Source organism: Apium graveolens, chromosome 11, assembly GCF_009905375.1.
Source record: "Apium graveolens cultivar Ventura chromosome 11, ASM990537v1, whole genome shotgun sequence".
Classification (NCBI taxonomy): Eukaryota; Viridiplantae; Streptophyta; class Magnoliopsida; order Apiales; family Apiaceae; genus Apium; species Apium graveolens.
The window spans coordinates 88,867,451-88,887,390 of record NC_133657.1 but is presented as its reverse complement, the minus strand read 5'-3'; the positions used below and the strand labels follow the sequence as shown (position 1 = coordinate 88,887,390).

General features: G+C 33.8%; 1 protein-coding gene across 2 annotated transcripts; it reads right to left on the bottom strand.

Moving 5' to 3' along the window:
• Positions 1–13,928: 13,928 nt before the first annotated feature.
• On the bottom strand, positions 13,929–19,011 carry LOC141697251 (putative casein kinase II subunit beta-4). Of its 2 annotated transcripts, none has more exons than XM_074501535.1 (5): positions 18,641–19,011; positions 17,657–17,878; positions 16,604–16,698; positions 16,353–16,518; positions 13,929–14,323 (listed from the first exon to the last, which is right to left on the bottom strand). In XM_074501535.1, the coding sequence occupies exons 1-5, from the start codon at positions 18,849–18,851 to the stop codon at positions 14,193–14,195; spliced, it is 825 nt and encodes a 274-aa protein (XP_074357636.1). In that variant the 5' UTR covers positions 18,852–19,011; the 3' UTR covers positions 13,929–14,192. The 2 variants fall into 2 exon arrangements, with proteins under 2 accessions (XP_074357636.1, XP_074357635.1); XM_074501534.1 differs by having other exon boundaries at positions 16,604–16,713; positions 18,641–19,009.
• Positions 19,012–19,940: the final 929 nt, after the last annotated feature.

Below are 19,940 nucleotides of genomic sequence, written 5' to 3'. Positions count from 1 at the left end.
ATATGAGATCACCTTGCAACGATATTTTTATACAGTTATAAACTAGAACTCTGTGTATATTATGCATGGAAGAGGACTTCCAAGATTTTGAAAAGTATATATGTATATATACTGAATATTTTGCGACTTCATCGCATTAAGATATCAAACTTGGTTCATTTCTTTTGACCAAGACTTTCATGAGTACTATGAGAAGGCTCATATATTGTTAATCATTATACATATTATTTTGGTGGGCTTGCTGCTCACCCTTGCTTTCTTCTTTCATCACACAACAACAGATAGAAAAGATGAACAGGACCAAGCTCCCGATTCGCAAGCGGTTAGAAAACGTTCCGCAGTCTTCTGAAAGCGTTGATGCCGCCGTAGCTGAGGTAGGAGCTACCAATAGGCTAGGTTTTCAACTATTGATGAACCAGACTTATGTATAATATGAATTGTAATAATGGCAAGGAATATGTAAATTTATTCAGAATCTTTTTAAGGTGTAACGGTTTATAATTGTGGAATATAAGGACTTGTGTTATTTTTGAGTGTTCATCTCTGAGACTATAACTTGTGGTGTGTGTGTTTATTGTGGGGTCACAGTACAGAGTAGTTGATTATTTATTAAGATTGGGTGTTATTAAGGGAAATGGAACTCGTGACAACCCGGATCCCCGATCCCGAATTTGGGGGTGTTACATATCCCACTTCCTTGTATGACTTTATTGGCTTGTGCCTTCATCATTCTCTTCATTATTGGTATGACTGTTAGATCCTTCTTCTCTTTCTCCCCCGGAGTTTGTGCTATCAAATTCAGGTGTTTGAGATGAGCTTCCATTCCCATGATTTTCCTGTTCAGTAATCTCCTCATTCAACATCTGTTGTGCATTGACTTCCTCTTCACCATCAGAATCACTATCAATGTTGAGGTTTTTAAATACAAGGACTTCGACTCCATTTTCATTAAGGCATTCCAAGTCTGGACACTTGTCATCATCAAAAGTCACATATGTGCTCTCCGTAATCTTCCTTTGATCTATCACTTAGACCTTGTAGGCAGTTCTCTCCAATGAATATCCCAGAAAAATTGCTTCAAAGACTTTTGAGTCAAATTTTCTCAAATATTCAGAGTTGTCTTTCAAAATGTAACACTTGCTTCCAAACACATGAAGATGCTTTATAATAGGCTTTCTTTTAGACATGATTGAGTATGGTGATTTTCCATGTGCCTTGTTAATAAAATATATGTTTTGAGTGTAACATGCAGTATTAACAGCCTCTTCCCAGAAACTTGTTGGCAACTTGGCATCTTGCAGCATTATTCTAGCAGCTTCAACTAATGTTCTGTTCTTTCTTTCAACTACTCTATTTTGTTGAGGTGTTCTAGCAGCTGAGAATTCTTGAACAATGCCCTTGCTTTTGCAGAATTCACTCAATGTTGTATTTCTGAATTCTGTTCCATTATCACTTCTCAATCTTTTTACATAATTGTGATCTTCAGCCTGTTTTTTTATCTTCTTGATGTGCCCAATTATGATGTGTGGGGTTTCATCCTTAGAGTGTATGAACTCTACCCAAGTGTATCTTGAGAAATCATCCACCATCACAAGTGCATATTTGTTCCTTGAAATTGATAAGGCATTTACTGGCCCAAACAAGTCCATGTGAATAAGTTGCAATTGTGCACTTATAGAATTCATAGTTTTGATTTGTGACTTGATATTTTCATTTTTCCTTTCTGGCAGGCTTCACAAATTTTAACTTGAGCAAACTCCAGTTTAGGCATGTCTTTTACTAACTCCTTTTTTACCAAGGTGTTAATTGCCTTGAAATTCAAGTGAGACAACTTCTTATGCCATAGCTTGTTTTATTCTTCTGATGCCTTGGTGTAGAAGCAACAAATTCCATCCTTATTTGTTGAGTCCAAGTCTGCAACAAACACGCTTCCTTTTCTTGCTCCTTTCGGAGCAACTTCACCAGTTTTCTTGCTGATAAAAGTGCATTCTTCTTTGTTGAATAAGACTTTAAAACCTTTATCGGCAAATTGGCTAACACTGAGAAGATTCACTCCAAGACCAGCTACCAGTGCTACATCATCAATGACAATATTTTCATAAACAATCTAGCCATATCCCATTGTGAATCCTTTGTTGTTGTCACCAAAAGGCCAACCTTCTCCTCAAACTGTGATAGCAGGGCCTTATCACCTGTCATATGTCTGGAACATCCACTGTCAAAGATCCATATGACGTTCTTCACTTTGCCCTGCACATAATGAGTTTTAAGTGTGTTTAGCAACCCAAGCAGTGTTGGGTACTTTCTTCTTGTTAACCGATTTAGTAGAAGTAGAATGAGTTATTTCAGTTAAAATAGAATTCAATGACTGTTGTGCATTTTCCCTATCTGATGTAGACCCAATTTTTGTTTCTTTAAGGTCTACTCTCAGTTTGTGGCAACTCTTTATCACTTTCAAGTTACAAGGGATACAGTCAAACTTATCACAGAATGAGTAGGGATCATTTGCATCTGCTTCATTGTACTTGCATGCTCCTTCAGCTGGCTTGCTAACAACCTTTTTAAAAAGGTGAGTTAGATGATTTACAGAGCCATATTTTTCACACTTCTTTCTTGGAGCATCTGCAACATAAGCAAAATTATTGCTTTTATTTATCCCAATTTTCCTATTTCTATTTTTCTTCTTCTTTCTTACATCTTCAGTCTTGGTTTCTTTGACAGGTGTCTTGGAGCTTTGTTTATCCATGAGCTTTTTTTCAGCTTTGAAAGATGGAGTTGCTTCAGTATTTTTCTTCTCTTTATCTTCATCAGCAATTTCTTGCTTGATAATCAACTCTTCCTCACTGAAATTTACTTCACATGCCTTGAACATAGGTGAATCAACCTTTTTCAGGATGGTTGGAACATTTTCAGCTTCTGTTGCATTCCCTTTGTCACCTATATTCTTCTTCTTGTTGTTCAAGGCATCATAATCAAGTCCAATGGCAATGTTTGCACATGGCTTGTTTTTCTTATGGTACTGTCCAATTAACTCAGATGCATTCTCTAAGGATTTCAACTTAACTTCATTCTTTTCCAGCTTCTCCCTTAGCACTTCTTCTATTTCACTTGCACACTTGAGCTTGTTCTTCAGATATGCATTTTCTTGTTTTACAGTTTCAAGCTCTACCAACAATAATTCAGTTTCTTATTTTTCACTTTCAAGCTTCTCATTTATCTTTGTCAATCTGCTAACTTCTTCATTAGCAGTAACCATACTTATATGAATGTAAAATATTTTTGTGCTCATATTTTCTACAGTTTCCTTATATTGACTCACATTTAAATCAATGGTAGTGAGAGTTGGTACATGTGATTTTGATGATGATGATTCTCCTTGCTCCAAGGCCATTAAAGCATAGTTTCCAACTTCCTCATCTTCATCATTATCAGAATCATCTCAACTTTTTCCTTCTCCAATATAAGCTTTGCTTTGCTGTTTCTTCAGAAGAGCTTCATACTTTGCTTCCAGTTCAAGATAAGCTTTGTCTTTCTTTGCTTTCTTGGGTTTCCTGCATTCTGTAGCAAAATGACCTAGTTCATTACAGATAAAGCATCTTATCTTAGATCTGTCAACAGATCCAGTTTTATAACCATTCTTGCTATCAGAAGTGTACTTCCCTTTTCCTTTCCAACTGATGTCTTTGTTGAAAGACTGTTCTTTACCCTTGAAGTATCTTGGCTTCTTTACTCTAATGTTAGAGAATTTTATAGCCAAATAGGCCATTGACTGATCTAGCTCATCTAGTTCATCAAGAGTGTAGAACTCATCTTCTTCCAATTCCAGAATGACTTGTTCATGTGAATCATTTGTTCTTTGCTCACTTGGTGAGGCAACTGGAGTTTGAGATCTTGGATCATCATTAGATATTTGGCTTTCATTTATAATTAAAGCACTTGATCCATCTACAACATGTCCTTGACCAGATCTTAATGATTTCCTTTGAATCATTTCTAGTTCATATGTTTTAAGAATTTCATATAGAACTTCCAGTATTATTATGCTCAAGTCTCGCCCTTCCCTAATTGCTGAGATTTTCTGTTCCAAATGATCAGGGAGAGTAAGCAAGAACTTTAAGTTCACTTCTTCAGCTTCATAGTATTTGTCATGGAGTTGCAAGTCATTTATCAGCATATTGAATCTTTCAAACACATCAGTTATATTTTTTTTTTGGCTTGGCCTGAAACCCTCAAACTGTGAAATCAGTATCCTTCTTTGGTTAGATCTAACTTCCTCAGTTCCTTCACAGAGTATTTCAATCTTTTCCCAGATTTTCTTGGCAGTGTCATAGTTGACAATGTTGTTATACTTCACATTGTCAAATGATTCTATCAATATCAATTGCAAGTTACTATCCAAGGAAACTTTCTCCTTTTCAGGCTCAGTATAGTCAGAAGGGTCTTTTGGAGCATAATGAGATGGAATGACCATATCACCATCTGTTGATTCTTCAACTCTAACCATATGAGTGAAAGGCCTATTTTTGAGAATCTGAATATAGAGTGGATTGGCCATCCTGATAAACAGCAATATTTTCTTTTTCCAAAGAGTGTAGTTAGCTTTGTCAAAAGTAGGAATCTTGATGCTACTGATTTTCTGTGTATTCATTCTTTCAAGATCTTGAATCTGTTTACTTTCAGATTTTGCTCTGATACCACTTGTTAGGAAATGAATAACACACAGAGGGGGGTGAATGTGTTTTACTGTTTTTATGCTTTTCTTGAGCTTTTTATGGTTGAACAAAATAAATTAAATCTTGTAGTGAAATGTGTTACTGCAAAAAATTAAACATGTAATAATAAAGAACACAGATTTTTCAAAACTCAATTAATTTTATATTAAAATTAAGAATGTTTTGCTACAAAATTTATAGGCTCTTTGTTGATAAAGAGCTTAGCTTCTTCTTGAGAGTGTTACAAGATTTTCTATCTAAATTGTTACAACTGACTAAAGGACCAGTGTTAACTTTATAATTCAGTTAACTGCTGGTTTACACAGTGTACAATAAAACATGCTATTAACTTTAGTAAACTGTCACTTGTCATTTCTATTTTAGGAAAAGTGCATCTTCTATTTCTAGCTTAGCATATCTTAGCATCCGGTGTTTACTCTGATCTTTCTTTGTCAGTTAATCTTCACCATTGATCTTGCACGTCCTTCAAGCTGCTTTTTGTAGACTTGTCAATCCAGCTGTTTGGATTGTTTGTTGATTGTAGATCTTGGATATTGAACTGGTCTGCAATTTTGTACTTTGAGATTTTATCTCGAGATCTTCATTTGGTCTATAGAGAAATTGACATCTCGATAAGTATATTGGCTTATCGAGATCTCTAATACTCCATAGTAAATTTGACTTGTAGAAGTCTCTGAGTTCTCTATAATAGAATTTGGCTTGTCGAGATCTCTAGTCTTCATATCTTCACTTTGACTTATCGGTATCTCCGGGTTCTCTAGTGGCTTATTGACTTATCGATAACTCAGAGTTCTCTAGTCAAATTTGACTTGTCGATAACTCAGAGTTCTCTAGTGAATTTTGGCTTATCGATATCTCTGAGTTTTCTAGTGGAATTTGACTTATCGATAACTCAGAATTCTCTAATGAATGTTGACTTGTTGATAACTCTGATTTCTCCAGTGAAGAAATGACTTGTCGATATCTCCAATCTTCATGTCTTCAGTTTGGCTTTTCGATATCTCTGTGAGTTCTCTATAAGCTTTTCTAACTTCTCGATAAGTCATTGGGAGTTCTCAAGTGACTTTTCAATAACACTAAATCTGTGACTTATAGAGATCTTGACTTAGAATATTTTTATCCAAACAGATTTGTTCAACTCCAAGCTTCTTCAAAATTTTTCTGAGGCATGATCTTCTTCCAGATAGAATCCTTAGGCTTGATATTATTTGAACAAAAAGACTCTAGTCTGCTCTTTTACATTTTTACAGACTTTAAATGATACAAGTACAAATGCAAACTAAGATTTCAATACAACTTACTTAGGGTTGTCAATTTGACTTAGTCTTGTTAAAGTACAGGCATGTCTTGCACAACAATGCTTACAAGAATCACTAAAATTGAGGACGTTCCGAAATTATAGTGATTCCGGTTTAGTGATTCTTTTAAGTATAAATAGTGATTTATCACTGGAGTATAGCAAATATGGTATGAAATTTGATAATTGGGATATAGAGAAAAATATAGTGAAGTCGGATTTAAAAAAAAAATTACCGATTAATGGTAAAAATTAAATTAAAAACGGATAGAAAATGATATACATATATATGTACGAAAGGGAGTGACAGGGTGGAGTTGAACGGAGGAGGGAGAAGGGGTTAAATAAGATTTGTGCGGTGGAGATTCAATTCAAGTTATAAAATTAGTGATTGTTATTAGTTTCTAATTTTTAGAATAAGGTTGATTTTCATTTGATAATCTATATATATATATTTATATATATAATTTTTGTTTATGTTTGTCCGTAAAAGACGTTAACCCGGTTATAAAGATTATGAACTTCAAATTTTAAATATATATAATTTTAATTAAAATCAAACATTATTTATATATATAATTTTTATTTATGTTTGTCCATAAAAGACGTTAACCTGGTTATAGAGATTATGAACTTCAAATTTTAAATATATATAATTTTAATTTAAATCAAACATGTATATATAGTTAAATAATTTATTTTTTGATTTATTACACGCACAAGTCGAACACTTCATCTTTCATGAGTGAGTTACGAACTCAGCTATTGCACCAATATTTTGTATTATTATAAAATCTGAACATATGTTTGTATTCTCGTTCTTACGCTAAAGTGGCATACTTAATGCCGCATACCTAATACATGAACAAAAAAAAAGGATTTAACAAGTATTTGCAGCAAAAATTTAAGCTTAGTGATATCGATCTTATTTGTTTAGATTTTATTATTAGAAAATAAACTGATAGAAACTATTTTTTCCGGCTAGAACCATTGTATTAAAATATTAATTTTGAGTTTTTTAAATGTTCAAAATAACTAAAAATGAGGAGCTGAGTCCGAAATATCAAAAAACACAGTATCTGAAAAGTGTGTATTCCACATTTTTTAAATATTTAACACAGAACACCCATATCACAAATGTGGTTCATTTTTTAATTTTTTCATGAATAAGCATCTTTATAATGTGTATGTCTTTTAAAAAAAATAGATCACGCATGTGTAGTATGTATAGGACAAATCGGGTCAAATCCCGATTTTTTTCGAAAACTCAGTCAAATTCTGATTTTAAGTCCGAAATAAATCAAAACCTAATGTCCCAAATGCAGCCAACTTTGGTAAACAACAAGCCCACCACATGCCCTCAAAAGAACATGATTTATTGGTACACAAAGTAGTAATACTTTGCATTATAAACCCAATAAAAATCTTAAATCTTATCGATGTGGGACTGAGGTATTACAAACTCCCCCATTTAAACTCATGACATCCTCGTTAGGCGTGAATGGATAGCCCATAGGTCCGGATCGTTCATCCCTCACCATTATGGGATAATATTGGATGGTTTTGAGTACCAACCTCCGTATATCTATTTATTATGGGATAATAGCACCAGCCTTCGTGCCGCTACTTCTGAAAACTTGACGAATCAAGTTTTCAAGAGTCGACTCTGATACCATATGTGATAATCCGGTTCAAATCCCACAGTTTTTTTTGAAAACTGAGTCAATTCCCGATTTTGAGTCTGAAATAAGTTAAGTCTACTAGACAAAATGTAGATAATTTGTATAAATAACAACCTTACAATAGATCTTCAAAATATTATGATTTGTTTGGGTACAATTCAATAGTACTTCAATTTATAAATTGAAAAGAAATCTCAAATTTTATCGACGTGAAAATAGTGTGTTATAATGCGTATCTTTTATTTGAAAAAATGAATTAGGCATCTTCTGCTTATAAGACAGATATTTTGGACAATATATAACGTATTTAGATAATTTGGACCATTGGATCCAAATTGGACCAAAAATGAGGTATAAGGTATTTTGGTCTATCGAACAAACTTCTATACTATAATTTTTCTGAACAACAAATCTGATTCTTAGAAAATGAGGGGGTACAAATATGCTGCATGAAAACAAGCTTCCAAGAGTAACAAAAACAAACACAATGTCATACAGACATGTAGACAACGAGGACACCACCTCCAACAACCTAAGCCAAACAAACTAGAAACTGGACTGAAACAACACTGGACCTAAAAACTAAACTCAAAGAAGCTAAAGAAGGAGAAAAACTCCAGACACAACTAAACTAAAGACTAAAACTACAGATACTAGCACTCCAAAACCAACTTAAAAGATCTCGAACAAGTCATCATTTTAATCAAACTCCTCTTCATAAACCACATCATGCAACTGAATTTTTATCATTATTGATCTTAATGTTCTGCACAAACTGACCTCAGCCTTCTACCAGAGCTTCATTGAAAATTTCAACTTCTTCTTGCAACATGATATTGTCTGAAACAAATCCAGTAGATGTCAAGAATATACTAGTGCTCTATATGATTGTATTTTCACAAATATATAATGAAAACCTCCGTAACTTGCTGCATTGCTTGTTAATAAATTAAAATGGATCAGTTGCAAATATTTTGTACTTCTTATTGAAGATTTTATGAATGGAAGGCGATGTGCTTTGCCATATTGGAAGCCTTCACAAACAATTTCATGATGAAAACTTCCCAAATTAGGCAACCCGCTAACAATATTATTTGCTGAGATATTTTTCAGCTTTTTATAACTCACATAAGCCAACCGAGCATGCCACAAAGATGCTTTATCTTGTTGGCTTATTTTCTGCACAAAAGCTTCACTTGCCGATAAAATATAAAGAGATTTAACTCTCTTCCCTTTTAGCACCGTATCAGCATCAATACTTTTGATATTTCAAGAATTTTGAAATCATTTGGACCAAATAAAACATAGCGACCAGAATATGTAAGTTGAGAAACATAAATCAAATTTTTTGTCATACCAAGAACATGATATACACTGGTCAGATTTACAGGTCATTGCACTGCCTTCACCTTGACATTTCCTTCCTTTTCAACCGGATGAATAGAGTTATCCGCTGCCATAATTGCTTTATTTCCTGTATATACCTTTTGTAATGACAGTAAGGAATCGTTACCTATTAAATGATGAGAGCAACCTGAATAAATGATCCAATCTATTGAATAGTCTATAGTTGCTAGACCATCTTCAAGAGTATCTCCACCAATAGAAGTTAGTGCAGATTCTTGTACAAAGTTCTCCAAATTTTTTGTCTCGCTTGAAAGGCAAGTTTCCCATCCAGCAGAATTTTCCTCCTTATTTTGAGAAATGCTTGCATTTCCTTCTACAAGTATTGATCTGCAAAACCTCTTTATATGTCCCGGTTTGCCACACCTGTTATATAACATCTTCTTCCTTGCCTCCTATTGTGAGTTCTCCGTATTCATCTCATTCTGTCTAAAATTCTTTCCCGTCCAGCTTTTGCGTTCATTTGAATCCTTGAGTCTCCATTGCTCCTCACTGCTAGAACTCCTTTTTCAATCAGCTACTCCTTTCGGATTATTTTCCCTCCAATTCTTATAGTTATTGTAGCGCCTTCTTCCAACAAGCAATGCATCGTCATTTTCTGAAATTGAATATTTTGTCATTTGCATGGACAAGGCTTCTTGATTGGTTAGCAAATTCTCCAACTCAACTATACTTGGCTGATTTGCCCATCCTTGAATGGATGTAAAAAACGGGGTGTACTCCTTCTTTATGTCACGAATAAGATATCTACGCATTCGTGCCTCCTTGTTAGGCTCATCTGGATCAAGTTCTGAAATTTCAGCACACAGGCTCTTTACTTTCTGAAAATATTGAGCAATCGATATGGTCCCTTGATTTGTATTTGCCAATTCATTCTCCAAAAATTGAAGTATTGTCGTGTTATTCTTAGTGAAAAGCTTCTCTAATGTATCCCAAACAACCTTCGCGCACTCCTTATCTCGGATGTGATCAATTAAATTTTTCTGAATTGAACCTCGCAATACAAACAGGGTTTTTCCGTAGTTAATCTTCCATTTCCTTCGTACTTCAAAATTTTCAGGGGTATCCTGAGGCAATTCTGTATCACCTCCATCGACAATATCCCAAAGATCCTGTCCCTGCAGATACGCCTTCATGCACATCCTCTAGTACTGGTAATTGTTGTTAGTTAACTTATCCATACCAAACTGATTCAGTGTTCCACCATTCATATCCATCTCCTGAAATACAAATACCAGCAACAACAGCAGCAGATTTTCTGCTACAAAAAAATAAAATATTATGCATTCCTTTTCGCGAGGATCCTTTACTGTGCACAACAGCTGATACACTGCTCTAATACCAAGTTAAAAGAATTGGTGAACACTCTCGTAACTATAGTTAGACTAACTACTGACTCAAGATCAGACTTAATGAACTACGCATAAATTGCACAAAAACACACACACTGATGTTTAACACAGGAGAGAACAAGGGGATTATTTCTGAATATAATCTGATTTTTGAGTTCTGATCTAATACAAATCTGCAGACTGCAGTGTACAATTTATAGTAGCAATGAAATATTCTAAATTATCATGAGCCTACTCAAATTCCATGTATATATATTAAATACAGATACATTAACTTTCTAATGCATAAAATTATAGAATAATTATCTTCTCAATATTTCTAGACACTTCAGAAAGTTTGCACAATATTTCAACACAAATAATTTTTAATTTAATGATGATTTAAAAAAAATTATTTGACTAATATTATCAATAAAAATTATCATAAAATCTAATATTATAATTTCTGAATTTTAATTTGGAATGAAATACTAATTTGAAGATTACTTGTATTATATACTACTAAACTATACAATACTTATACTCACGGTATATACTAACTTATGTGTAATGTATATTTTTTTTTAACTTATTATAATTCAAATTTACCTCTCATTACCTCATTTTTTACTTATAAATATATTAATCCTGAAGTTACATTAATACTTTTATTTTACGAGAAAATAATAAATTATTCATATTTTCATTATTACAATAATACATTATTATTGTTTTTATTATTTAATCCACATACTTCAATAACTAAATCATGTAATTATTATATTAATTATGCAAGCTAGTAATTAGTATCATTAATTCAAACAATGAGACAATAATTAACATTCTCGTTCTTTTTAATGGAACTCATGAATCTGCACCCAACATCCTTTCTAATATATATGATTGTATACTAATCAGATCGTTCTTGCAATAAGTCATTAATATATATATATATATATGATAATACAGTAACCAGACCGTTCTTGCGATGAAATCAAGAAACCAGTGCAGCAGATGTACGAATCTCTTCCTTGGATCGTTCTTTATGTACGAGTCTAGACTAACCAACAATGAAGTTCCCGTATTACTGCATTTGTTTATTTGCTAGAACCAACAGCATTGACAATGCTGCAACATAATTCAGAATAGAAAAATCTAAGTTGAATAAAAAAACATTAACGATACAAGGCATAAAGATTGCAAGTTAGTAATTTAATGCAAGTTGTGTGGAATCTGTCGCACTCGCAGAGGTCTATATGATTTATCTTATTATACCCATGTCCAATTATGAATTAAATAAATCTGATGCTGAAAAAGTTCGACATCTATGACAATGTATATAAATTACTCATGGGGGATGGGGTTTGTTGTTGTTTGTTCTTATCCCCCCACTTTGCCTCTCCTTTTCACGGCCTTGCATTGCGCACACCCTTTGTCCTCATCATCCCCCCCCCCCCATAATTTTCCATCACTTTCATGTCCTCTTTTTTAAGCCCTTAAACTTTAAGAGTTCAGCTCATACTCATGGTTTAGCTTTAACATTTCCAAGATGCATCAACTTTGCTGTACCTGCGCTCGCACACACAGACATGCCATATCCGATGAGTATTTAAAGTGATATGTATAAGCAGATTTACACGATAAAGATTGACTCATCTGGCCTATTATGTACATATCATGATGCATCTATTATATGGTATCATACATACATGACGAAAAACAAAGGTGATATATTTATAACGGGATCAAATGGCAACTCCACAATAAGATCTCTCTCCCTGAAAAGAGTTTAATCAAGCGCCATCAAAAACCAGCTAAAGACTTGGTGAACTTATACAGAAACCTTCGTTTTTCCAAAAAATATATCAGTATCATAAAACTAGTGCAGATAATAGCCCATCGCCTACTTGTTTCAATCATATAATTCATTCTTATCTACCACTGCATTCATATCCAACAATTAGGCAGCACAAAGATCATATGGGCAGTGTAACTAACTCGCCTCAGGTCCGGCCACCAAGGACCATGTGACCTTGATGACTGAAATTGAAATCATCTGTATCCTTGTAGAAATCCAATCGGCTTACAGTCTAAACAATCTTATCTCATGTTAAAAACAATTCTAACCCTAGCAGTTAATAGTAGGCTAGCGTTCTTTACCAAACAACACAGGCCCGGGTGAAGTCTTTACGGGAAATGTGATACACGTGAGTATTTTATAACCCAAAATTGGAGGGTTCAAATTTTATAGGAGACATCTTAAATGCGTTAACTAACTAAATTCATGTAACCAGGCATATAAACAAAAAGAAATAATTGTAGTCAGTACATCACAAACATGCAAGGGACTGAGTAATAAGTTGGTGTCCTAAAACAACCATAGTGTAGAAGAAAGCCAAGTTGTTTCTAGGATTCTTTCCAGTCCCCTTCTACTTTACACTCTTTGTTGTCCATTCCATCAACTTCATTTAAATAAGCAAGGCTAAAAGTAGAAACTTTGCACATAAAAGAGTATGCTAGCCAATATAGAAAGAGGGGCAAAAAGTAAAAAAAAACACACATATATATATAACAAGCATATCTAATTCAGCAATGTCTCCAGATACACATTTAGGTTGCTTGCTATTTATTGAAGTTGACAGGGTAGACCAACCGAAAATTGAGTGCATTAAGAATTAACAAATACTAATTTTTAAATAATTAAGGAAAAGAAACTAGATGCATATATTTTCATAGGGCCCTAATAATTGATTGTCAGGAACCTTTTAACCAACATTTCGTTTTCTGGTCATTGGAAGGTAACCAACATTTTATTTTCTGGTCGTTGGATTAGGATTAAAAAAAAATTACACTCCGCGAATAACTTTAGCGGAATGACTACTTCTCCGCTACAATTTTTCACGGATTGGCTTAAATTCTTTAATAGGGCCGGGTTTGAACCCAATAGGCAGCAGTTATCAAATATTTGCAAAATCATAGCGATAAAGAGGCAATTTGGAGGCGAATTCAGGCATATGTGGTATGCGATTTGAGGCCAATTTCATCCATTTCATCATCAATTCTCACGTGTTCAGGTTAGTTGTGCTTCGTATTTTAGGGTTTGAATTCAAATGCGGTTTTAATGAAGCCCTCACTATGATTGCATAATAGTTAACGTTTTAAGTCCTGATTTAAAAATGAAGATCTTAAGGTATCCGCCAACCTATGTTACCAAGTGATACATCAAATTAAAAGAGGTAAAAAAGAAGATGCAGGCTAACTAATTAATTGAATCTCTTCAATTATTAATGACGAGCCGGAGGAAATATGAAAACAAGCTGCCAAATACATATAAACGAGTGAATGAAACTTGAGCTTGCAATAACTAAGACTCGTCAGTTTACTCATGAGAAACAGAGCGACATTTTAATACATAAATATAGGAGTGAAAGTTCCCATATCGAGCTTAATCTACTAAAACCCAATTCGAAGCTGCAATATATATAAAGAAAAGGCTGAAAAAAGAAGCCAAAAAACAGCTTCACATTCACATCAATTTGCTTTTTTAAAACATTTCTGAATCATTATGATAATGTTAACCTAATTCGATCCTCTATTGATCTATTCTCAGGACCAAACTCTAGCTGTATAATGAAAAGTTTACCTCATACAAGAAGCAAGAAAATTTCAGTAATACAAGTTTGTTTTCTGGTACGCACTTCAAGAAGCTGAAAATCACATTTGAAGGAGCTTGTGTGGTTGCACCTCATGGCTTGTGAACCTTGAAACCAAATACTCTAGGAACATAGGTCTGCGACGTTTTTTGTGGTTTGAGGTGCCCATACGTCATGAGAAAAAGATGCGGAAATGTCGTCCCAAAATATGCCCCATCAAGATCTACGGACGGTTAAAGAAAATCCGAAGAAAATATAACACATAGCAATAAAAAATATCTTCCTACTTTCTCATCAAATATGTCAAAGAACTCAATAAACACACACACACACACAGATATATATATATATATATCCTCAAGCAATTAACACAATACGTGAACAGCAATATTTATAAGGGACTGAATCAAAAGTAGAACGAACCAAACTTTCCTCTTTTTTCCTAAATCTGTTCTTTCTCTTTTACTGAAGAATTGTCCAAGGTCAAAACTACATTTGTCGCCATCTTAAAGCAAGAAATAGTTCAAAATCAGAAAAATGGCATTAGAAAAAGAATCAAGAGTATGGCATAAAAAAAGGAGACCAGCAAACAATTACTGCATGTGCAATTTTGAGACATTGTACGTGCTGCCAGATTATGGTCTAAAACTATATATGTCGAAGAATGGAAGTATAGATTCTTCAAAGAGCAAACTTATATCCTTGAACTCGAGAAACCAGCAAAGAAGATGATTAGCAATATAGATATGGGACTAAAAAGTTGAATATGGTTTCCCTCATTTATTTCAGTAAAGATTGTCCTAGGGCTGTAGTACATTTGAGTTTTCCTTAATTCATTAGAGCAAGTCTATGGTGATGTTAAAATAGATGTAGCTATTGCTATAATTTGAAACCAAAAAGTGGTTTTTTTGATACTAAAATAGAACTTATGGTCCAATGGTAGATGGAAAATAGCACCAAATATATCCAAATAAAGCTTTATTTCAAATTATATAATCATAGGCCATGTTTGTTTCATAGGATTATAATCCCGGGATAATAATCCGGAGATAACTAATCCTATCAAAATTAGTCCTACGGATTAAATAATCCTATCCTAAATTTGTTTGAAAGGATTAAGTATAGGATTAGAATATAATCCTTTAAAATTTTATCCTATGTTTGTTTTGTGGGATAGTACTTGGGATTGGAATATAGTCCTTTAAATTTTCCAATCCTATGTTTGTTTAATATGGGATAACAATGAGGGGATTATAATCTTTTAAAAAATGACTTGTAGGAGGGGATAAAACAATACCTCCTCCCACCAAGCATTAGATGAGATTATAATCATATCCTCTACTCCAACAAAACAAACATGGGATAAGATAATTTAAATGATTATAATCCTTGGATAACCCTTCACTATTTTTTTATAAAACAAACATGGGATTGGAAAATTTAAAGGACTATAATCTTATCCCCTACTTAATACCATTAAACAAACATGGCCATAAAGTACACAACTATACTGGTCATTATTACTTTATATTAATGCATTTTGCCACTTGCATTCTTATGTGGCAATTATAGCACCATCTAAAAGAGCATGTCCAATGGTGTGCTATATCTTGTGCTATAGCTATAATATAGAACAAAAATTAAAAAATCTCAATACAATGGTGTGCTAAATTTTGTGGTAAAAAAATTTAGCACAAACTATAGCATTGTGCTATAATTGTCAACTCATCAAAAAGTGGAAAAAAAAGGAGAAATGGATGAAGTAGGAAATTAAAAGTGTGGGAGTAATAGGAAGGTCGTAAATTTGTAATCAAAAGTGTAGTATATTTTAGAAGTTATTTAAATTTGAAACAAGATTTAGAACAAGCCATTGGAGACATGGTGCTATTTTAGCATCATATGTACTTTTTGGTGCTAAATTATAGCAATAGCTACACTTATATTTAGCACACCATTGACTTTGCTCTAATTGGTTCTATATTTAGAACCAAGTATAGCATTTTGCTATTTTAGCACCAACTATAGCATCTCATTGGAGTTAATTTTTTTGTGTGGATGCCATATTATAACAATAGCACCCACTTTAGCACTACCATTGGACTTGCTCTTACTAGTTTAAAGATTGCATTGAATATTATTCTAGGAAATGGCATAAAAAAGACTTCAGCAATGAACTACTGCATGAGTGCACATTGTAGATACTGCGAGATGATGCTGTCAACTATCAAGCAAATGATATGGAAAAAGGATACTGTCTTGAAACCTGGACCGAGGGGTATATATATCTTCACATTTAGGACAGTATATTTTCACGGTACAATGCCGAGGAATATCTGACTGCCCGACCGGTAAACAGGGCTGTCCGCAACAGTAAACTCTTGGGCATCTACCAAACTCCGCATTCTTGTACTTCTCCAACTGTAACAAACCAGATCAGCCAGTGCTCTTCAATAACTATAAAAATATAAAGCAACAATATTAAGTTTCGAGAACAAATGCTCACCATGGCAGCCTGTCCTTTCGTTGTCAATATATATCGGACATGGATCAGACCGTACAACATCTCTGCCGCAGATTCGATTAACTCATTCTGTTCCTCTGTAAACATATCGCCTACACATTACAACGGTCGTAATTCACACATTACAGCTGTTGTGATTTACACAGCAGATTTTAAAACGTAAACATGTATTAAGACTACAATAAATGTAGATATTCTTTAACTTTAAAAATGCAGGACAAAAAGTCGACAAACCCGAATGCAGCACGAAGTACTGAAAATAGAAGTTCAAAAAGAGACCAACAATACTTCTCTACATTCGGTAGCTACCCAGAGGGGGGAACCCCGCGTTTTCTACATGGCATAGTAAAGGGAAGGATAAAGAAGAATAACCAGTATAACAGTCACAGATGAACCAATCCTATTTCCTATTCAACAAAACAAATATCTCTGTGACTGCCAAAAACGTTATACATCCGCGAACAAAACCAAGCTTTAAGTTTGATAGCACTTGCTGCCCCTAAGGAAACTGAGACATCAGCCCCAACGGTCAAAGGCTTACATCAAATGGCGCCACCTTTAATTATCTAAGGATTCTGTAATGAAAAAATATTGATTTTGGTCTAAATTATTAACTAAATAACCACGTTTATTCCGATTGGCATGCGATTTATGCTACAAAATTTGTAGTTTTTTCTTGTAAGCTTGAAGAAGCTCAAGAGTGTACACAATCCTACATCCCAAATCCTAAGAGTGATTTGCGTCCACTCCTCTAAAGGGGGATACATTTTTCTATTATCACAGACTGCACTACTAGATTGGACAACAGAAAGCTCAAAATCCCTGACCACCTAAAATTCTATAAAAAAAATATTTAAGTTAAATTGTATAATGGAATGGTCAAAAGTGTCATCTCAATTTCTATACATACGAAAAAGTTCAATAACAGCGACTCGGACCTTTAAGTAAATGCAATCCACATCTACTTGTACAACACATTAAGGAGCAAACACAAAGATAATTAGACAAGTCAAATTAATCAGATAAAGAAGTTACCATGAGAAGATTCAACATCCAGAATCAAATCAAGAGCATAATCATAGTATGGAACTTGGCTACTTAATCCACAGAGGTTAAAATCATCCTGGATATAATCTTCATCGACTTCACAGAAGAACTCGTTTCCTTTCAAATTGCAAAACCAAGATATCCAAGATGTGTCCTCCCCATCAGATCCGCTAACATCTGACTCCTCGCTATCTGTTTCAGATTCTTCCACTATAAACAGACATATATAATATGTCAGTATACCTTGAAAACAATGTTTGACAAACAACAGAAGGGACATTATATAAAAAAGCAAAGTAACACAACAGACAATTAGACAACATTAGAGGATATTTAAATTGTAAGAAGAGCACCAAAGACACAGGGAAACTTGACTAGAACACTATTTCCAGGACCCCCTATGCACTTAACAGAGGACTAAACAGAATTGTACACATCAATATAACGTACTCACACAAGGGGGGAAGTTTAAGAAGTAGAAAAGATATAGATATTTTTAGTTACACAAAAGAGCGGTAAACTAGGGATCTTGGCTGCTCTGCTCTATACAACAAGTATTCCATCTTTTAAAGAGAAAAAATGAAACGTGTTTATCTAACCTACAATGACAGAATGTATAATAGCTCCCTTTCCTCTAACCTTGACCTCAATAATTTCCTAGAAAAGTTGAAACAAAATGCTATTCAGAAAATAAGTATATTATATAGATTTATTAGTTATACCATTCATGCACCCCGTCCAAATACAGAGACATGCCCCCAGCTGAATCTCTAGTAATGGCCAAATGCATACACATTAAGGAATTAACTTTTCAATAAACAAACAGCATACACATCCATCGGCAAACTTGCGTATTAAATTGTATAATCAAGAGACATAACACCAATTATCAAAGAATCAAGATTGATGACAAGTATATTGTAATAAAAAGAAGAATGAAATTAAATCGGAAAAAGCAAAGAAATAAATAACCAGTCAGGGGGAGTTGGTTGTTGGGGGGAGCAGATAAGATAGAAAGGGTGCTTAGGTGTTGATCTTTATCTTTAATTCGAGAAGCGGAGGGGGAAGATCTATCGCGCTTATCAAGAGCTTCTTTGATGCGCTTCAAATCTTCGTTATGCGATACCCGACTGCTCATCTCCGTTTTAGATCCGCCCACTCCCACTCCTCTTTTGCTGTACATCCCCTTTTTTTATTTTTATTTATTATTAATTTTCTACAATTTATATATATGTATGACTAGGGTTTTAAGGGGGTAATGTAATAATAACAATAGTAACAATATTTATTATTTATTAATTAATAATATAGAATGCTATCAAATCTATGTATAAACCGTTGGTGGGGGTACCACAGGATGATACCGGCGGCAACACCTGTTTTAGTGTGGGACTCCTCCTCTGCCTCTTCCTCGCCTTACCTGCTTCCACTACTGCCACTTTGCAAATTACCTAAATACCCCTGTTTTCTTTTCATATCAATATTTTAATCATTATTATATAAATTCTATTAAAATTAATTGTTTACCGGATCTATATGTATATAGATTTCAGATTTTACTTTAATTTATTTATTTGAAAATCAAATCAAATCAAACAAACGTATCAAGTATAACCTTTTTATAGCGGAGTCTTGGAAGTATAAGATGTACACGGTGTTGTCTCTAACAACAGAAAGACTGTTTTCATGAAAACCATGACTAAGTGAATTATACATAATATAGTGTGTCACAACTTCGAGACAATACTTTAGTCCGTGGCATTATTCACATTGAACTTATCTCGAATTGAATGCATTATCACGATCAATACCAGTATTATATGTCTAATAAAACCCAATGATATCAATGTACCCGGTCAACATAAAAGTTACGATCAAATCCTTCGGTAATCATGAGACCCGGCTTCTAATACTCAGATATGATGTCTTCATGCAGCTCTTCCAAATGTCTAAACTACTTCACGAGATTACAGGTTCAAGGTTCAAGTTACAAATTAGTGTACTTTATTTTTAAAACTATATCCAAAGATTTAAGATTCAAGTTTTGTCAACAACATATTATAGTTAGACTTTAAACACACAAAAATTACCTTTACAACATAACTCTATTTATACTATTGGGGCATTCGTACCTTCGATCTTAGTCAAGTACAAATGATATATCTGGACAACATTTAGATATAATTTTTTGAAAGCCAATTATGATATACCGAAAATTGATGAATGTTGGATTACTTGGGAGACCATCAAATTCGTTTTAATTTCAACAATA

Bases quoted from the DNA above. Each gene is read 5' to 3' on its own strand.
- LOC141697251 (XM_074501534.1), bottom strand. From the start codon at position 18,851: ATGTACAGCAAAAGAGGAGTGGGAGTGGGCGGATCTAAAACGGAGATG. The intron at 17,879-18,640 runs GTTATTTATTTC...GTCTGTTTATAG, and splicing joins CAACCAACTCCCCCTGACTG to TGGAAGAATCTGAAACAGAT. The intron at 16,519-16,603 runs GTGAGCATTTGT...GGTTTGTTACAG, and splicing joins CGAAAGGACAGGCTGCCATG to TTGGAGAAGTACAAGAATGC.